At 57.0% G+C, this 20,330-nt stretch overlaps 1 protein-coding gene across 4 annotated transcripts in view; it reads right to left on the bottom strand.

Moving 5' to 3' along the window:
- Window positions 1–20,330, bottom strand: part of RNF213 (ring finger protein 213) — a 103,636-nt gene that overhangs the window by 60,741 nt on the left and 22,565 nt on the right. For all 4 annotated transcript variants that reach the window (XR_015244349.1, XR_015244350.1, XR_015244351.1 and 1 more), the window contains 12 exons: window positions 19,961–20,136; window positions 19,275–19,433; window positions 18,740–18,942; window positions 16,135–16,418; window positions 14,418–14,674; window positions 12,212–12,409; window positions 9,859–10,081; window positions 9,294–9,349; window positions 8,401–8,554; window positions 5,288–5,461; window positions 2,812–2,901; window positions 1,324–1,446 (listed from right to left, as the gene is read on the bottom strand). Coding sequence is in view for 1 of the 4 variants with exons in the window: in XM_086688243.1 (XP_086544369.1) it covers window positions 1,324–1,446; window positions 2,812–2,901; window positions 5,288–5,461; window positions 8,401–8,554; window positions 9,294–9,349; window positions 9,859–10,081; window positions 12,212–12,409; window positions 14,418–14,674; window positions 16,135–16,418; window positions 18,740–18,942; window positions 19,275–19,433; window positions 19,961–20,136 (2,097 nt within the window). In the remaining 3 variants the exon portion in view is untranslated. The remainder of the gene's footprint in view (window positions 1–1,323; window positions 1,447–2,811; window positions 2,902–5,287; window positions 5,462–8,400; window positions 8,555–9,293; window positions 9,350–9,858; window positions 10,082–12,211; window positions 12,410–14,417; window positions 14,675–16,134; window positions 16,419–18,739; window positions 18,943–19,274; window positions 19,434–19,960; window positions 20,137–20,330) is intronic.

The raw sequence follows: 20,330 nt of genomic DNA, 5'->3' as shown, positions 1-20,330 counted from the left end.
ACAGGTGCCCCAAAGATCTGTGCTTTTTTTGTAAGTTTATTTATTTTGAATGAGAGAGAGAGAGAGAGAGAGAGAGAGAGGCAGAGAGAGAGAATCCCAAGCAGGCTCTGAGCCGTCAGTGCAAAGCCCCATACGGGGCTCAAACTCACGAATGGGGAGACCATGACCTGAGCTTAAGTGGGACACTCAACCAACTGAGCCACCCAGTTGCCCCATAACACGGAACATTTGTTAATGTGATACATCGTATCCAGAGAAAACAAATCGCACAGTTGTCTCAGCAGACACAGAAAGCGTTCAGACATCCAATGCCTTTCCATGATAAAAACTCTCGACTAGAAGGAATGCCCTCAAGCTGACGAAAGGCGTCTCTGAAAAGTCCACAGCCGACGACACGCTCAGAGGCACAAGACTGAGGGCGTCCCCACTGAGATGAGAAGTAAGGCACGTCTGCACTGGGGGCTCTAATCACACCAATGAAGGGAGAACAAGATATAAGGCATCCAGATTGCAAAGGAAAAAGTAAAACCATTTCTCTCTGCATACGATGGGATTTTATGTACAGAAAGCCCCAAGCTCACCCACACACAGAGTGGGAGAGGCTGTTCCGAAGGGGCGAGGTGGGGCAGCATCTCTTCCCACTTTGCAGGAAAAACCCTATGTGAGTTGACAGAATCTTTCCAAACTCATTGTCTTCTTCCATAAATGTTCTGCCAGCCTTTGGGGTCTCTTACTGCACACGAGCTAAGCAAGTGTGAGCAGGTGGTAAAACCAGCCAGCAGCAGCCGGGGCGCCTGGCTGGCTCAGTCGGTTAAGCGTCCGGCTCTTGGTTTCAGCTCAGGTCATGATCTCATGGTTTGTGGGTTCGAGCCCCACATCAGGATTTGTGCTGACAGCATGGAGCCTGCTTGGGATTCTCTCTCTCTTCTCTCTGCCCCTCCCCTGCTCGCGCGCACGCACTCTCTCTCTCTCTCAAAATAAATAAACTTACAAAAAAAAAATTAAAAACAAAAAAACAAAACAAACAGAAGACAATCCAGCAGCAATGAGAAGGACGTACAGGCGCAGCACTGGATTGCTTGATTCAGGGTCACCCGTGAGCGGTGCGTTAGCTGTGGCAGCAGGAGGCTGAGCGGCCTCTCGGGGTCAAGGGTACTGAATTTCAGGACCCTCCCTCTAGGCTAGAAGGGGGATGCCCGGTGCCCACGTTTGCACTGGCAGCCGGGGCTCAGAACCAGGGGGCACTGAACGGCCCCGAGCTGATGATGTCAGAGGACAGCCGTGAACCCAAACGCGTTTCCCACGCGGTGAGAGGCTGTTCACCTGGCAGGCCAAGCTCACTGCTTCAATGACACACTTCTCGAAGCATCTTGACACGCTGTCTTCTAACCCCATGGCATCCCAGTGGGTGCTGCAGAAGGCAGAGATCTGGACGAGAGGCCTCTCCTGCAACACAGGGCGACAGTGTGAGAGCTTTGGGGCTGCGCCCTAATACTCTGTGCAATAAAAGCGCCCCGATTGTCCTACCTTCCCCACACTGCATCGGGTCCCCGGGAGTTTACTTCACACCCCACCCCGACCATGTCCCCTGGCCCCGCCAACTGGAGCCATTAGACAAACGAGGCTGCGATGCAGCGTCTCTCTTCCCGCTTTGCAGAAAAAGCCCCTGGCCCAGCAGCTTGCAGAAGCAGGGAAACTTTGAAAAATACGCGATTCCCCCTTGCTTCCAATTTCCTAAAAAGACCCCTGAGACCGTGGCGTATAAAACTCTCATATCATGTAGAAACGAGTCCTGATTTTCCTAGGGTCACAGGCTTTAATTAAAAATAAAGACACGGGGGCGCCTGGGTGGCTCAGTTCGTTGAGCGTCCGACTCTTGATTTCGGCTCAGGTCATGATCCCAGGGTCGTGGGATCGAGCTCCACGCAGGGCGCAGAGCTAAGCATGAAGCTTGCTTGAGATTCTCCCTCCCTCTCCCTCCTTCCCTCTCCCCTGCTTGCATTCTGTCTCTAAAATAAAAAAGAAAAAGAAATGAAAACATTTTTGTTTTCCCATTTTTGTCACCGGGGTTAGTAAGCAATCTGTCCCATTAGAAGCTACTGCACATGGGAGGGCTTTGCTCCATAAACCTAGGGTTTCCCTGGAGGCAAGACCCTTTCCCTCATTCTTCTCTGGAATATCACCTTTGGTCAAACTATTAAGGCCGGATCAAAAATGCAAGGTCACGGGTGCCTGGGTGGCTCAGTCGGTTAAGCGTCCGGCTTCAGATCAGGTCACGATCTCGTGGTTCATGGGTTCAATCCCCTCATCGGGCTCTGTGCTGACAGCTCAGAGCCTGTTTCAGATTCTGTGCCTCCCTCTCTCTCTGCCCCTCCCCTGCCCTCTTTCTCTCTCTCTCTCTCTCAAAAATGAATAAACATTTAACAAAAATTTTTTTTTTAATTTTTTTTTTTTCAACGTTTATTTATTTTTGGGACAGAGAGAGACAGAGCATGAACGGGGGAGGGGCAGAGAGAGAGGGAGACACAGAATCGGAAACAGGCTCCAGGCTCCGAGCCATCAGCCCAGAGCCTGACGCGGGGCTCGAACCCACGGACCGCGAGATCGTGACCTGGCTGAAGTCGGACGCTCAACCGACTGCGCCACCCAGGTGCCCCTTAACAAAATTTTTTAAATGCAAGGTCAGGTCTACCCCACGCCCCCTGCACACCAGGACCACCCATGAAATGCACCGTTCCGTATCTACAGGATGTTACGAATGGTCTGGCTTCACCAACTTGCTTCTGAAAAGAACACCCCGACTTCTGCTACCTGTTTGATTCTTCCTTCCAGGTCCCCCATCAACGACTCCTCCCAGCCATACTCCACGGGGAAGTTTATTTCCACCAGCCGCCTCCAGACCTGCAAAAGCCCTCATGTCAGTGACAGCCGCAGGACAACTAAGGGCCACGATGAATTCTACGAGAAAGGAAAGACTGTTATGGCAGCTCCAGGGGCGCGGGACACCTGGGTTCTGACCGCGTCTCTGTCACCGGTGAGCCGTGTCAGTGGCGAGGCAGGGCAGCCGTCCTCGTCCCAGTCTTTGGAAAGGAAGGGCTTCGACAGGACCAGGCAGCGGGGATGGTCCTCCTACCGTGTAGCTGGTCTCTAAGCTGAACGTATCTGTCTCCTATTCCAGCTCAAGGAACTCCGAACATAAAACAAAAGTTGCAGGGACAGCCCGGTGAGACCCCTGTTCCTTCACCTGGATTCCCCAGTTGTTGGTATTTAACAGCTGCTTTCTCGGTCTCCTTCGTGAAGCGTTTTCTCTGCAGAACCACAGGGAGAGAAGGTGCAGGCTCCGCGCCACGTGGTCCTCTAAACACGTGGGAAGGAATCTCCTGGCATCGTGGCCCTTCTGCCGCACGATCACGGTGCAAGCGTCACGCTCAGGGCGGTTGGTGTTGGCGGGACCCTGTCCCCTGACGGGGGTGATGGGGAGGCCGTCCATTCTTCTCTCTGTAGACTGTCTCTCGATCTGACTTGACTCCTAATTCTCCCATGAGGACAAGCAGATCCCCGACACCCCGCTTCCTAACGCTCACACCCACTGAGTTCAGCACTCGTGGATGAATCCTGACGGAGTCCACGATCACCGCCGTGTTACAGATGAAGGTTGTGACCACGGCGGTTTCCTCCACCTCCGTTGGCTGCATTCTCCAATAAAACGAGGAACTTCTCTTTCTCTCCTCCCCCCACTTTCTGTTTCTGTAAACATGTTTCAAGGATTAATGAGCTGTCTGTTGTCCAGTCCCGGCATTACTCGTCCGGATGACCAAATTGTCCCAGGTTCGGCTAGCAGTCCCTTCGGACGACCTTCTGTTTCCTTTTTTCTAGAAACGTGGAATGACTCTAGACTTACAGAAATATCGCAAAGATGTGACGGAGTGCCCACGTATGGCCAACTCGTGTTCCCCTTGAGCTCGTGCCTTACTCGGGCACAGTACGGCTGCCAAAGCTCGGAAACGGTGTCACCGGGTACCAGGAGCTAAACGAGCGACTGTCCCGGGAGCTGGTCTGGGACGCTGGCCTGCCACGAGCCCTGTGTCTACCAAAGGGGTGTCAGGCTGTGGGGCCAGCTGTCCTGCCTGGAGCCCAGGTTTCTTTTAGTGGGGATGGTAAACCCAGGCCTGGGGTTGCTCGCGACGCTCAGGGGCCTGGCCGGCATGACTTCCAGGCCTTTCAGTGGAGAGCTGGGAGCCCCTCCAGCCCTCCAGGTCATGAGCTCACAGCAATACCACGGGCCCCTGGCCCTCTGCCACGTCTGCTTCTCCACAGTGAGAAAGACGCCTGGCTTCCGAATCCCTGTGCCCGGTGCTCACACAGACAACTCCAGAAGCGCTCCGCCCGTCCCAGTACCAACAACGAAATTTCTAAATAAAGCTCAAGGTTGACGTGCATTTTCTTCATTTTGACCTCAGACTCTGTCCCTCTGAGGGTGAGTGATAGGACTTCTGTGCTCCAGGCATCTGGATTGATGCCCCCTTCCGTGTGGAGAAGGGGTTAAGTCTGAGACGTACGAGCATCACCAGCCCTGTTCACGCACAGGGTCGGCTGTGTGATTTTACCACTATCCCGTTCAAGTGTCCTGGGAGGCAAGCACCTGCTGAAATCTGGGTCGAGGGGGTGAAGGGGGCCATCCGGTTGGGTGGCTCATCCCTTCTCTACAGCTGCGTCCTGGCAGCTGGCTACAGTCTTCAAGAACACAGCCCGGTTCGCCCGCTGTGGGGCTCTGATGGGGAGTCCCCGGGGCTGGGCTGCCCGCGCTTTGGTCCACTCTCTCGTCATGTCCCCCAACCCCGTCACCTCTTCTGTGAGACGGGGCTAACAGCCACACCTGCCTCAGAGTAGATGTTCGGCTACATTTTAATCAGTATTATCTTACCATTATTAATTACTGCATTTAACTGAGAATCCTCTCGTGTCAACGGACCACAAGCCACCCTTCGCTCATTCTTAACGCTTGGGGGATTATCCTGCCCAGTTTCCCCTTCAAGTAACTCTTGCCTTTTCCTGCCTTTTCCAGCCAAACTGCCTGCCAGCGTCCTTGCTGAAAGGGAGCCCTCTCCCCGCAGGCCCCGCGTCTCAGCACCTTCCCTTCCCCCGGGGCCTGTGGCGGGGGGGGGGGGGGGCACAGTGGACCCCACCAGGTGGACCGTGGGCAGCACGACCAGCCCTGGCTGTGCATCCTGGGGACAGAGCACGGGGCCAGCGTGCCGCGTCAGTGCCTTGGCCCCACACAGCTCACCTTGATTTCCTCCCGGTATCTGAACGTGACCTGCGACCAGTAGCTGAAGAACATGCTCTCCTGAAAAATGCTCTGAAGCCAAGCTCTGGTCTTGGCGACCGTCCCCTGGAAGACTGTTTTCACGGAGTTCTTCTTCCCAGTCTCCTTTCCTGGGCCTTCAGCTGAATCCGGCTGCTGAGGGAGAGAGAGGGCGCGTAAGGGTCCCCGCACCGTGACTCGGGACATTCTGGAGACACCACTCCCCCTTCCCGATCCGCGGCAGGTGCTCGAGAACCAGCCACATCGGAGTCACATGAGCGCGTTCGAGACCTCAGCCTCGCCTACGTTTCAAGGCGCTTCGATTTCACGGGACTCTGTGGCTTTGCTCTGCGAGTGGGCGGCTCGGGCAAAGCAGGGGGCTTGGGAAGGATAAGCCTTCTGTCCCTGTGAACCCCCCCAGTGCAGCAACAGCACAGGGGGACTCCGCCTTACCAGTGAGCAGGCCACACCAGGCCGCCTTCTCCAGACTGGCTGGGAGAGGACGTGCCCCAGTGGCAGAGCCTCCAGCAGCCCAGAGACTCCCCAACTGGTGCACCACGCAGACCCCTGCTCCTTGGACAGAGGTAAACCCGAGGCCGCTTCCGTCCACACTTTTTTCCCACGAGGTTTCCCCTACTCCGAAAAATCCTTTCTCCCTGGGGTCCGGGCTCTGGCACTGGGGTCCGGGCCCTGGCCCTGGGGTCACGGGCCCTGGCCCTGGAGTCTGGACTCTGGCCCTGGGGTCACGGGCCCTGGCCCTTGTACAAGCTCTGACCCTGGGGTCACGGGCCCTGGCCCTGGGGTCCGGGCTCTGGCCCTGGGGTCACGGGCCCTGGCCCTGGAGTCTGGACTCTGGCCCTGGGGTCATGGGCCCTGGCCCTGGGGTCACGGGCCCTGGCCCTTGTACAAGCTCTGACCCTGGGGTCACGGGCCCTGGCCCTTGTACAAGCTCTGACCCTGAGGTCACGGGCCCTGGCACTGGGGTCCAGGCTCTGGTGCTGCCTCCCCCACACCTGGACATCTACATGAAGCAGATGGGCACAGAGCCTCACCTCAGCAGAGGCCATGCCCCGAAGCCCCAGGAAGGCCCCCCCAGCTCAGCGCTAGCCTCTGGGCTTCGGCAGTGCCCCGCAAGGTCAGTATAAGTGTCAGGACCCACACCTGGATCAGCTGTCACTCCGCCCTCCGGGGGGCTCCCCGAGAGCCACCACATGCCCCCCCCCCCCCCCGCCCGGTGGCCAAGCAGATTGGGTTCCTGCCCTGCAAGCTGATGCTGTGGAGGAGTGGGCGACGGCTCACAGACAGACAGACAGACAGACGGGCAAGCATCTGCTCGCTAAGCACGTAGGTGCCTAGTGGGGAAAATGCCAGGTGTTCTCTGGGCACATGAAGGGGACTGTACCCAGCCTAGGGCAGGAGGGGCTCTGTCCGTAAAGACGGGGGGGGGGGGGGGGGAGGAGGCCCACCCGGCCAGCGCCGGATCAGTGGATGCCAAGTGGGCGCCATAGTTCTCAGCTGAAAATTGGGACACGCCCGCCCTTGCCTGAAATCCCCGAATGGCACAGCACCTTCTAGAACAATCCAGAAGCTCAAGCATGGTGTGCCTGCCCTGTGATCTGGCCTTCTCTACACCTTGGCTGCATCTCCAGCCACACTCCACTCCCCGCGGGCCCTTGAGAACAGCGAGGTTCCTCCTCCCCGACCCTGTGGGGGCTCTTCGCTCCTCGTAGGAACCCCGGCCCTGCCCTCCGTTCCCACGGCACCTTATGGACACTCCAGCCTACCGCCTGTCACCTGTGCCACACTTACACGTTCCCTGGGTGGCCCCCACGAGGCCCCCTTTCTCTTTTCCGTCACCTACACCGGGCACAGGGCCGGGCAGAGACGGGCAGGACGTGGACAGCCCAAGGCCGAGCACTAGTCTGAAGCATTCCCACACCCCTGGCCTTTCTGCATCTGGTGTCCCATCAATGCACTTAACCCCCTGTGTCAGGACCCACCCAAAAGCTTGTTAAAAACTGATCATACACTTTTGAGTTCAGTTTTGCCAGACTTTTTGTTTCTATGGCTGGGGTAGAATATTTTCACCATATTGTAGATTACGCCAGTCTGAGAGTCCAACCACCACGTAAGAGCTTTTTCTGCGGGAAAACGTATCTGCTTATTTTCCCGTACATTTATGGAAGTGGACACCTGCCCGTGATTAAAGTTTAAACAACAGCGGTTTCCACAGAATCATCTTACCAACATTTATTTTAAAATGTGTCTCTGGTATTCGAAAGAAGAAAAATTAAAAGAATAAAGTCAAAACACACGCGGAATTCTTTTACGTCGCTAACGTCCCAGCTCTGGCTCCTACTCCGGTTAGCAAGCAAACGGTCAGTCTGAACATAAAGTCTCATATCACCTGCAGGGTGACGCCCAGGATCTCAAGTGTACTAAGAGTACAACGCGGAGAAAGGAAGAAAGGTCTGCCACGAGCAGGGAGGGGTGTGAGTCCCAGACACGCAGGGGTGAGTGAATCAAGCAGGCACATGAAGCAGAGTGTGCGAAGACGGGCAAAGCTCATCTTGGGCGGCAGGAAACAGAAGAGGGCTCCCTTTGGGAGGCATGCAGCGGGAGAGGGGACAGGGCGCCGGGGTCTCCCTACAGCTGGATCCTGGAGGGGGCCTAAGGGCGCGCACCTGTGTGCAGAGGCGTGGAGGTGTGCCTGTTGGGTGCGTGCACTTGGCCGCTGTAGTTAGGTACTAGTGTGCAGGAAACGAGGTCAAGTGGGAAAGACCACGCCCGGACGTGCGTTCTGGGCGCACATCCGCACTGCTCTGGAGTTAACCCCTGCACTGCCTGCCTCCTTCCCTCCCTCTAGCGGAAGCCCGCGGAGGGTAAGGGCGCAGACGCCAGCTCACCAAAACATCCTCAGTGCACAGAACAGAACCCAGCACAGGGCAGGTGCCCAACGTACATTCTGAGGACGCTGTCACCCATTCTGTGGCCCTCTAGCAATCCTAGAGCCAGCCGATCTCCCTCCTGGAATTGAGGCCGCTCGAAATTCCAGTTATCGTGGGTGCGACACTGTGTGTGTGGGTTCCACTTACCACTAGAGATTTAAGTATAATAATTCTGCGAACAATCTCGGCAGATAAGGCAGGCAGCTCATAAAACTTTGGGTCTTTTGTGATTCTGCAGATAGTTTCGTGAAGTTTCAGGCACACAGTCAAGTAGGACTGTACCAAGGGCTCCTCAAGAATCCTATCCCGCAAAGAGTTAAGAGAAATCGTTGAAGTAATTTAGGAGAAATGAGACAACAGTACCCGTTAACCGTGATGCGTTCCTTCCCTTCCAAATCCCTACGAGTAAGGCAAAAAAAAAACCTAGGGATGTGTGTCACCGCAGGTTAAGGTACTACGTAAATTTGAAAAAAAAATCAGAAAAGTACAGGGAGAGAGGGAGTGAAGACAGTGCTAGAACACGTACGGTGGACGGAGTCTCTTCCAGCTCTGTGGGGACCAGGCCCCGTCATCCCTGGCTGGCACATGGCCAGAGCCAACGGGGGCGAGGTGCAGCAGGTGACATGAGAGAGGCACTGTGAGGGTGCTTCTGTGACTGGCTCGGGGGAGGTCCTGGGGCCACTGGGGCTTGACATGAATGGCGATCTGACGCCCCCACCCTGAACACCCTGAGAATCCAGGGGAGGCGATACCGCAAGTGTCCCGAGAATTCAGGACACCTGACGCCCCACGTGTGTGTTTCCGTGTAGTCAGCTGGCCTGACTTGCAAGAAACCATGCAGAGACCAGATGTTCAAGAAATGCGGAACACGAGCATGGATGTGCAATGCGGTGATCGTTTGGATACGGATGGAAGACAACGTGGGGGAGAAAAGAGCACTGACAGCTCAGAAAGGCGGTGGGTGAGGACCTTCTGATCCCGCGGTCAGTGGGGGGTGAGCTCGTGCAGGAGAAAGTCCGCATTTCGCTTTTTCTACTTACCTGTCCTGATAAATGTCCAGGAGGTGGAGCAACATTTGAAACGTGTTCTCGGTGTTCTGGGGTGGCCAAGAAAAAAACAAAACAAAACAGGACAGTCAAAGTGACGCCACCGCGTTCGCGAAGACAGAACCCAGAAAACCCGACGTGAATAGAGCAGAACGATGGATTCCTTTCTTTCTTGCTACCAACGAGTTTTAAGGTACTCGAGCACCAATCTTCTATCGTCTCACAAGGGAAATTCAGGATTTAAAATTGGACCGTTCCCCGCGTCCCCCAAAACGGGAAAGGACGGAGCGGCACGTGGGGGAGCCCCGACCCCGTCCGCCCGCCCATACTGCACAGCCTGAACGCCTCCCGGCCGTGGCTTTCGGGAACTCTCCGGAAGCAGAGGAACTGCCATCAGAGCGGCCCCACAGCCCTGGCAAAGAGCCACACCACCCAGGCCTCTGGCTTCTAAGTGTTTCGTCCTGCCAGGACCGCAGAAAAGAAGAATCACAGGCTCTGAACGTCTCGCTTCTGATCTGCTTTTGCTAAGCGTCTCAAGAGCCTGCTCTGGACAACAGACCTCGAAGTCGCTGAAGGAGAGTTTTGTAAGCCTTTGAAGCCGGTACCACGTCCCCAGAAGGCAGTCCAGGACGCAAGTGGGGAAGACGCTCAGATGGTCCATGAAGTTCTCCATATAGTGAACGAGGTTGCGCAGGGGCAGCAGACTGAACCAGGACCGGAAGAGAAACTCATCTACGTTCAGCAAATGCCTTTCCTTTCCCATGAGCTGAACTAAGTGACTCCTGTAGGGACAGAGAAGGAGCAGCAGTGAGATCAGCAAACACAGACGGAGTTAAGTAATGTCAGAAGAGACTTATAAAGTCCAAACTTCAAAAATAATTTAAACGTCGGGGCGCCTGGGTGGCTCAGTCAGTGAAGCATCCGACTTTGGCTCAGGTCATGATCACGCAGTTCGCGAGTTGGAGCCCCGCGTCGGGCTCTGTGCTGACCGCTCGGAGCCTGGAGCCCGCTTTCGATTCTTTGTCTCCTTCTCTCTCTGCCCCTCCCTCACTCAAGCTCGCTCTCTCTCTCTCTCTCTCTCTCTCAAAAATAAACGCTAAAAAAAAGAAAAGAATTCACCAAAGCGGATGAAAGTTGAAGATACGACGCTGAGTGAAACCAGCCCGTCTCCAAAGGACAAACATGCTGATTCCACTGACGAGAGGTCCCTGGCTTGTGCAAATGCACGGAGACAGACAGCAGGACGGGCCTTACCAGGTACGGGCAGGGGAAACAGAGTCGTTGCCTAACAGGGACAGAGTTTCAACGTGGGAACAAGGAGAAAGCTCTGGCCGGGGCGGCACACCCGTGTGAGTATGTGGGATGCCGCTGACCTACGCTGAAAATTATTAAAAAGCCAAATTATAGGACGTGTCTCTTTTTACCACGGCAAGAAATTGCACTAAGAATTAAGCACTGTTTCCAGCTTTATGCAGCTGTAAGTGGCTTAGAGCCCTTGTGTGCCAGGTGTGGAGTGTGTTGATTTGACACATTTATACACTGACCGCCTTCGCTCTACCCAGCACCTGCATCAAGTCACATAGTTACGATTTCTTTGTTGTGCTGAGAACAGTGAAGATCTACTCTCTTAGCGACACGGAAACGTGTCTAATACACTCCTACCAACTACATTCACCAGGCCGTAGAGTGGGCTCCCAAAACTTCTTCATCTTCTACCTGGAAATTTGTGTGTGTGTGTGTGACTGGGCGTATCTCCCAACTTTTTTATCCGCTCATCGGTGGGCACTAGGCTGTCCCCACGCCGTGGCTACTGTGAATATTGCTAGAGCGGACATGGGGGCACACGTGCGTCTCTGAGATACTGATGTCGTCTCCGTGGGGCAGACGCCCACAAGTGAGACTGTGGGATCATATGGTGGTTCCACTGTCAACTTTTTTTTTTTAATTTCTTTTTTTAATGTTTATTTTTGAGAGACAGAGAGAGAGAGAGACAGAGCATGAGTGGGGGAGGGCCAAGGGAGAGGGAGACACAGAATCCGAAGCAGGCTCCAGGCTCTGAGCCGTCAGCACAGAGCCCGACGCGGGGCTCGAACTCACAAACCGTGACATCGTGACCTGAGCCGAAGTCAGACGCCCAGCTGACTACTGAGCCCCCCAGGCGCCCCTCCACCGTGAACTTTTTAAGGAACCTCCATACTGTCTTCTACAGGGGCTGCAGCGACTTACGAATGAAGCATCTTGATGAGCGAGTAAGTAAATGCTCCACATCAAACAGTCCAAGTGGACCCAGTGAAGGTCCTTAAATCATGACATTATACGGTGACACTGTACTAGAGACACCCCAGAAGGGGACAGCTGGAAGGCACATAAAGCCAGGTGCCACAGAAGTCACAGAAGGGCTACAAAGAACATCTGATAAAGGTTCGTGACCCACTAAAGGCCGTGTCTGCCTGAAAGACAAGATCTTTAAGACCAAGGCTGGTGTTTGTCATTTTCCATTGTTAACAACTGAATTTCTCCAGACAGTTTATACACCACTGAAGGGTATTTAAAATACATACAATTAATCTTTTTTTTAAAAGCTTTTTCATGTTTATTTTAAGAGAGCACACCAGCAAGCATGCTCCAGGGGGAGAGAGACAGAGAGAGAGAGAAAATCCTAAGCAGGCTCTGAGCTGTCAGCAGGGAGCCCGACATGGGTCTCGATCCCATGCACCGTGAGGTCACGACCTAAGCAGGAGCCAAGAGTTGGACGCTTACCCTACTGAACCACGCAGGCGCCCCCGAAGAAGTCATTTTAAAAGAAGTGTCGCCCAAAGCAGGAATGTGTGCACGGGGGAGCCTATCGAAGGTTCTAGAAGCACAGCTGTCATCCCAGAACTTACAGATACAAGTGTGGCTCTCCAACTTACCGATCTGCCTTTTTTTCCCGGAACTCCGAGAAGGGGATTCCTTCCAGGGCCGCCCAGGTGTCTTCAGGCTGTATCCTGGAGTCCTTTCCTTGAGGGGTTGGTGCCACGCAGTGGTGCAGGACAGGCAGGGTGAGCACCCAGAGGTCGACCGCCTTCTCTATGCACTGTCGGCAAAGGTTGACCAGGAATACCCGCCACCTGGGAAGGGAACAGAGAGCCCACAGCGACCTGAGGATGGCCAGTGGCTTGCCCTGGGGGGTCTGATGACCCCTCGCACGAAAAGCAGGAGAACACAGGCGTGGCCGAGAAGAGCGACCAGCCCCGGGAGAAATATGGTTGCCAGGGACGTAGGGGCTCACCCCTGGCACCCACCCATCCCGGCATCAGGCTCTCGCTGAAGCCCTGTAGCGACCGACCATCCTCCCTGACAGTGGAGGGAACAGAGGTTTGGGAAAGCTCTGTGATCTATGAGCCCAGACCCTCCGGCTACAGTAAATCCAGATACAAAGCCATATACTGATGCTGGCCGGCTCTTTGAGATTTGCCCTTGCACAAACTTTGTACGTGTGTCACCAACGCCTGGCTCTTAAAACACGCAGAGCTGCGCTGGGTAGCTCAAGTTTGTAAAACCGAGAAGCAGATGTCCTGATAAGACGCATCGTTCAAGGAAGCCCACCTTCCGTTCCCCGCAAGCTCCATGCGCAGAGCCGTGGAGAAGACCTTGCAGGAGCGCTCTGTAATCGAGGGCACCGAGGTGGCCCCCGCCACCCAGGGAGAAGCAAGCTCCTTCGGGCCAGGCCGGAGCCTCCACACCGAGAGCACCCTTGGCCCAGCACAGCGGACCCTTGTGTGTCCGAAACCGAACATGTGGCCACAGAGGCTGCAGGGGGAACACCCCCGTCGCTTCCGCAGACGACCTTGAGGCGAGCCCTGCAGTCAATCTTCGAACCCCAACCTCTCAAACACATGCATGCAGGGGTGATAAAGGAAATTCTCAAGTTTCCGTGCTCATGGACACAGCTCCTGGGCTCCCTGGGAAGCTACCCTGTGGCATTTACCACATTCAACATGACTCGGCAAAACTCAAAGCCTGGCCCTGTTTCTGCCCCCAGCACACAATGTTCGTTGGCTTTTAAAGTAAGTAAATAAATAACCAGGGGCGCCTGGAGGGCTCAGTCAGTTAGGCGTCCGACTTCGGTTCAGGTCATGATCTTACAGTTTGTGGGTTCGAGCCCCACCTCGGGCTCTGTGCTGACAGCTCAGAGCCTGGAGCCTGCTTCGGATGCTGTGTCTCCCTCTCTCTCTGCCCCTCCCCTGCTAGCACTCTGTCTCTTGAAAATAAATAAACATTAAAAAAAATTTGCTTTTAAATAACCAGAAAAGAGCATTCCAAACATAAAAATAAGAAAAAAGAAAAAAAAACACCTCCCGGTTCCCTTAAGTCTTGCACATACTAAACACATAAAGTCTGTAACTTTCTGGACTGTCTTGATGATCTGTAACTCTACGTGTAAAAAAACACACATAACCCTACACCACATTCCTTCCTGGGGGCACACGTGCTCTCGTGGTGGAACATGGGCTCGAATAAAATGCTCTCCCTCTTTTGTTTTTTTTAAGATTCTATTTTTAAGGAAACCCTGCACCCAATGTGGGGCTCGAACTCACAAACCCGAGATCAAGGCTCCACAGACTGAACCAGGCAGGCGCCCCGTTTCCTTTTAATTTGAAAAAAAGTTTCTTCATTTGGGTCGACGGTAAGGCGTGATACACCAGAAAGCTTCTCAAAAGCAAGATATTCCAGGGGCGCCTGGGTGGCTCGGTCGGTTGAGCGTCCGACTTCGGCTCAGGTCATGATCTTGCCGCTTGTGAGTTCGAGCCCCGCGTAGGGCTCTGTGCTGACGGCTCAGGACCTGGAGCCTCTTCAGGTTCTCTGTCTTTCTCTCTCTCTGCCCCTCCCTCGCTCACACTCTGTCTCTCTCGGTCTCTCAAAAATAAACAAACATTAAAAAAATAAAAATTAAAAAAAAAAAAAAAAGCAAGATATTCCAGTAGAAAAGTAATAAAAGTGAAGACAATACATACGTGAGGAAAAAGTCTAGACAAATAAACACTGAAGCGACGGATGTGTAAAATCACGGGCAGTCTTTCTTTCCTGGACACGCACCTACATATGCACGCACACCCACACACACACACACAATACCTCAGACGTGTTTCAAAAATGTGGCTGAGGTCGCGGTGAAGGTCGCCAGGCGAACAGGCGTCCAAATAAAGGAGGTTACAGAGCCAGGCCAGGTCACCCTCCAGCATGGGTAAGTCAAATGTTTCCACCGAAAACAGGAGGATCAGTCCCATTCTCAGTCTGCTCCTCACTGGGTGGTCTTCAGGCTGAAGGTCCCCGCTTCTTTCCAGAAATGGCTCGGACCGCTTTTTCAAATACCACCACAGGTTTTTCTTCACCTGACCCCAGGAGGGAAGGAAGACATAACTGTGGGGCTGTGAGTGTCAGGGGTGTGAAAGCCGCCCCATCATCGCCCTCTGTTCCATGCTACCTGGGCGGGGGGCCAAGGCCTATGAAGGGCGTACACAGCCCCATGGAGGGGTGACCTCACTGCCCTGCCTCCTCACCAGACCCTGAGCACCACTTCCCCGGGCCTTTGATGGGAGCCACCACCAAGGGTGCAGTCCCGAACCCTGCATGGGGGAGGGGCCCCCCACGCTTACAAGGTCCCAACTGTCATCTCAGGCATGGCCGCAGGTCTGTCTCAAAACTGCCAGGGCCCTCCCACAACGCGGGGGGACGGGTGATGGAGAAGGGTTTCCACTCCTTCTTTCCGCTCTGCCAGAGGCCAGGTGAGGAGGTGGGACCAGGTGAGGAGGTGGTGCTAGGTGTGGAGGAGGGGTGGGGCCAGAGGGGGAGGAGGGGTGGGGCCAGGTGGGGAGGAGGGGTGGGGCCAGAGGGGGAGGAGGGGTGGGGCCGGTGTAGGAGGTGGGGCCAGGTGTGGAGGAGGGGTGGTGCCAGAGGTGGAGGAGGGGTGGGGCCAGTGCAGGAGGTGGGGCCAGGTGGGGAGGAGGGGTGGGGCCAGGTGAGGAGGGGTGGGGCCAGGTGGGGAGGAGGGGTGGAGCCAGAGGGGGAGGAGGGGTGGGGCCAGGAGGGGCAGAGCCAGGTGTGGAGGAAGGGTTGGGCCAGGTGTGGAGTAGGGGTGGGGCCAGGGGGGGGGTGGGGCCAGTGCAGGAGGTGGGGCCAGGTGGGGAGAGGGGTGGAGCCACAGGGGAGGAGGGGTGGGGCCAGGAGGGGCAGAGCCAGGTGTGGAGGAAGGGTTGGGCCAGGTGTGGAGTAGGGGTGGGGCCAGAGGGGGGGGTGGGGCCAGTGCAGGAGGTGGGGCCAGGTGGGGAGAGGGGTGGAGCCACAGGGGAGGAGGGGTGGGGCCAGGAGGGGCAGAGTCAGGTGTGGAGGAAGGGTTGGGCCAGGTGGGGAGGAGGGGTGGGGCCAGAGGGGGAGGAGGGGTGGGGCCAGGTGGGGAGGAGGGGTGGGGCCAGGTTAGTGAAGGGGTGGGGCCAGGTGAGGAGGAGGGGTGGGGCCAGAGGGGGAGGAGGGGTGGGGCCAGGTGAGGAGGAGGGGTGGGGCCAGAGGGGGAGGAGGGGTGGGGCCAGGTGAGGAGGAGGGGTGGGGCCAGGTGGGGAGGAGGGGTGGGGCCAGAGGGGGAGGAGGGGTGGGGCCAGGCGGGGAAGTGGATGGGGCGAAGGAGGAAGAAGATCCCCAGGCAGTGGTGCTTGGAGTGTAGGGAAGTTGAGGCAGGTCCTTCTGCCTGCACCTGCTCCTCAGGGCAGCTCCTGGCCAGTAAGAAGAGGGGGTTGGGGGGGATCTGACCGCCCAGAAGGGGAAGACAGCCACTGGGGACACCCCGGACACCTGGTACCTCGTTCTCGTTGTACTGCAGAGCGCTCCAGGGCTGCTCACGGCCTTCGTAGATCATGGGCACTCTCACGACAGAATAAAACTGCTGGAACTGGGTAAAAAAGCTGTTTATGTTGATGGCGTCCCAGATCTGCAGGATGCTGAAGATCGTGTCCAGCATGACGGTGGCGGCGATCTGCTTCCCCCGCACCAGCTCCCTCCTCGTGCCGTCTGTCAAATGGTCCATCACCCTCTGAATCAGCCCCGGGGGCTTCATGCAAACTATATCGTCGTACTGGTGCCACTCTAAGAGCAAAAGGAGGAGGACGCTGTAGCGCAGACCGTCCGAACACGCTGACCTAGACGCCCCTCCCTGGGAGGCTGGCGCCCGACGGACGAGGCAAAGGAAGGGAAGGCAGCCGGGTCGCGCACGGGTGCACCTGCCCGCGGATACCCAGCAGGGAGCTGGGCCCAGGTGGGGGACAGCTGTGTTTAGGACGGACACCCTAGTCGCCCCGAGGTGATCAGAGGGGGGCCCGAGGGCACACGATGCAGCCGTTCAGAATCTATCTGAAACACCTCTTATTGAACCAGCTGGCTCAGCACGCTTCGTACATGAGCTCCTTAGAAAATGATCACACAGCGGTTGAGAACTTGATCCCGAAACCACAGTCACCGGCCCTTGAGCACTATCTGGCTAAGTCACTCCAGGCAAGCGCTATTTCTTCTGTACTGGGAACCACGATGCCTGCCCCATGAAGGACAGTGCGGGCCCCACGACAGACTAGACGGCGCCCTGGACGCAGGGCCCGACGCAGGGCAAGGGCTGAGCGCGTGGCTGCTCCTCGTGTGACCAGATGCAGAATGTAGAAGTCTCTGGAAGAGCAGGTCCTCTGTGCCTCCCGCGGTCTGCATGGGGGTCCCCGCTCACCCCGCCCCCACTCCATCCCAGCCTGGCGAGGACTTGAAATTATTCCTGCTCTCTGCATCCCACCAGCCAGAGGCCCACGTGGGCCCATGCTGGGGACACGGTGGGTCCCTCAGTTGTTCAAGAACGCCCCAGACAGAAGGTGAGGGGAGAGCTGCAGGCCTGGTCAGGCCCACATCGTGGAGAGCAAGGGGCACCCTGGACCCTGGGACGGTGGGGCAGGGAGGGACATCAGTGGTCTCCGTCTCTCAGAATCTACCAGAAGAAATGTTTACGTTCCAACCCGCTAGAGAAAAGAGAAAGAAAATACAAAAGTCAGAAAAAACATGGAACAAAACCAACACGGAAACAAGGTGAACAGAAAAGATGGGAGGTGGCGGCAAAAGTCAGCCTTCCCGCGGCAGTGGTGACTGATGCTGGAGGGCTCACGGAACCACTGCGGTCACTCACAGACAGAATGAAAAACCGCGAAATAAAACCCAGCAATGAAAGCCCAGCAGACACGTGAGCCGGCAGGACAGAAGGGGCCACATCAGGGGACAGCACACCAGGTCCCCATGCCAGGCCACCGGCCCGCACTCCCACCACCTGGGTCTCTCAGGGCACGGCCTACAGCCGGGAACCTCCTCCCTGGTGGCCTGGCCGCTGTGGTTCACGCTCTGCGGGGACGCTTGCAGGGGGGAAGGGGGGAAGCCACCTGTCCCCCCTCTCTGGGGAATCAGGAAACCCGCCTTTACTCAAATTAATGCAGATAAGCTATGACCCCACTGCATGGAGCAAAGCACAGACCCTCAGTCACCACGTTCCCAGCACCTTCCAGACGCCCTTCCCAAATCACCCATGATGCCGTCGGCCGCGGGGGGCCCTGCACCTGGGCTCCAGCCATGACCTCCTGACTCTGGGAAAGCCAGCGAAGGCCTTCCCGTGAGTCCTTCTGCCGGTCACCGGCACTCAGCCCGTCCCCGTCCCACGTACCCGGCTTGGGCGCCCGTTCCCTGTAAGTGCTGACGGTGAGCCGGCCACCGCCCTGACGGTCGAGCCGCAAGCGGAGCCGCTCAGACACAGACCGAGGCCTCTCGGGAGCGGACACGCCAACCTTGCTAAAAAGGACTGCGCTATGAAATCGGCTTTCTCTAACACGCGCACAAAGACCCCCGCACACCATGCGCTCCTGTGAGACCGGGCACCGGGCCGCAGAGAAGGTACAGGCCACCGAGATCATCCACAGAGCACACACACACCACACTCACACCCCGTCCGCGCACGCCACACGCTGCATGCAATGGGCGGAAAACAGAAAAAGGGAAGAAAAGCTACGGACACAAGGAGACAGAAAGAAGAAAAAGGAGAAGAGACGGGAGGGCGGCCAGGATGCCAGGCAGCAGGGGCGCTGCGGGCGGAGGTCTGACTCTCAGTCTCCGGGGCCGGGGGTCCTCCCGCCCTGCACCTGCTCACCAGCCCCCTGCGGCCCCTCACACCCAGCGGCTTCACCTTCCTCCCTTGCCCTTTAGGAGAAATTCCCTTCTACTACCATTGGAAGAGAGCGTTCCGTCACGCTGATCAAACCCGTGCTTCCCAACTCGGGCTTCTTCGATGTGGAGCAGGGGCCGGGGGGGTGGGAGGGGGGCGTGTGACGAGGACCCACACGGGCCCCCTCTGCAGAGCAACGGCCGTACCCCTGCGCCCGGCCAGGACTCACCTCCCGAGCCCAGGAGTTCAGGCCTCACGTGCAGACAGCGGTTGACGAACTCGCCCTCCTTCTGCTGACGTTTGTAGATGAACTCGTACTCCACCTGGCCCTTGCCTCGCATGATGACGTACTTGTAAGGAATGGGCTTATCCAGGTGCTGTCTGGAAAGGGTGGCGCTGCCTTCCACGAGGGACCCGTTCTCACGCAGGTCTCTTTAGAAACAGGACACCGGCCCGTTACCCGGAAGAGAATCCCATTTTGAAAACGTTCGCTCTCCTCTAACGCCGCACGGAGTGCAGACCCAAAGCTATAGCTCGATCCTCCCCAAGAGGAGGCTTCTGGAAGGAGACACGGTTTCCGGACAGAACCCACGTTCCGTGGGGCCGGAGTGACACGTGACGAAGGAGTACACGACAGGGGGTATGCGTTTGCAAAAAGTCAGTTTCCAAAAGCTAACGGGTGATCGCCTTGAAAAACGGGATCAGAGACGGCGCGCTCCGTGCGCGTCCCCGAGGGGCTCCCCGCGAGCGCTGGCCGTACTCACTTGGTGTGGTGCATCTCACAGACGTTCCGAGTCCACTTGGGCTTCCCGAACTCTTCTCCACCCCTGATGAACACTTTGTGGAGGGCGGGGTCGAACCCGAAATGCTTCGAGACGATCGCGTGGAAATAGAGCGTGACCCCTTCCTGCAGGCTCGGCGGGCTGCAGCAAAGCCGGGAAAGGAAACGCCCACCGGATCTAGACGTGCCTACGCGCCTGCGCGCACGCACAAGCGCGACAGGGTCCCTGCTTCTCGACGGTGCGCGAACACGCACCCCAGCAAAGCGCGAGAGCGTCCACACTGCAGGCAGACCACACGCCGTGCGGGCCCCTCTCCGGAGGTGGGCACGGGTGGGGGGCTATCTCTGCCCAGCCGTGACGGGCTGGGGGCAGTGGCGGGAGGGGGCTGCTGAGCATCCCGGGTGGTGCCAGCCTCTGCCCGGAAGTCGGTCCACGTGGCCCACGCGGCCTCCGGGTCCCCAAGGGGCCGTGGGAGAGAGCACATAAGCAAACGAGGAACCGGGGCGTGTGACCCTGCCCCCCCCCCCCCGGCCTCCCCCAGAAGAGTCCCCGAGAAGGACACCTGGGACCCTCCGGCCCTGCACCAGTGTGGGGGTGGCGGGAGGCTGCACTGGTGCCCCCGGGGCAGGCTGTGACTTTGCTCCCGAGCGCCAGGGCTCACACCCTACCTCTGCTTCACTTCACACACTGCCGCTTTGGGGTTCTTCTGCTCTTTGCCAGTTTTCACAGCAGCCGCGTAACTGCTGTTACTCCCTTCCGGCTTCTTCGGGTCCTCTGGCTTGGCCTTCTCATTTCTACCTGTCTTCTCTCCAGTAGCGGCCGTCTTGTCCTTGGTTTCAGCTTCCTGGAACAAGTTACCAAGCCCCAGTCTTTAGGATCAGCTGCCACATTTGCCCCCTCCCGGGGACGGCTTCTCACAACAGCCGGGCTGCTCATGTCCCTTCCCTGCTCAGAACCTTCCATCGCCCTCGGGCCCACCCGCCACAGCCTCCAGGAATCCTCCAATCCTGTCAGGCCCCTCTTGCCCTCACTCAATCC

This window comes from Puma concolor, chromosome E1, assembly GCF_028749965.1.
Source record: "Puma concolor isolate L17-30 chromosome E1, mPumCon1.1.hap2, whole genome shotgun sequence".
Classification (NCBI taxonomy): domain Eukaryota; kingdom Metazoa; phylum Chordata; class Mammalia; order Carnivora; family Felidae; genus Puma; species Puma concolor.
Note: the sequence above shows the minus strand (reverse complement) of the source record. Positions and strands in the feature narration are given on the sequence as shown.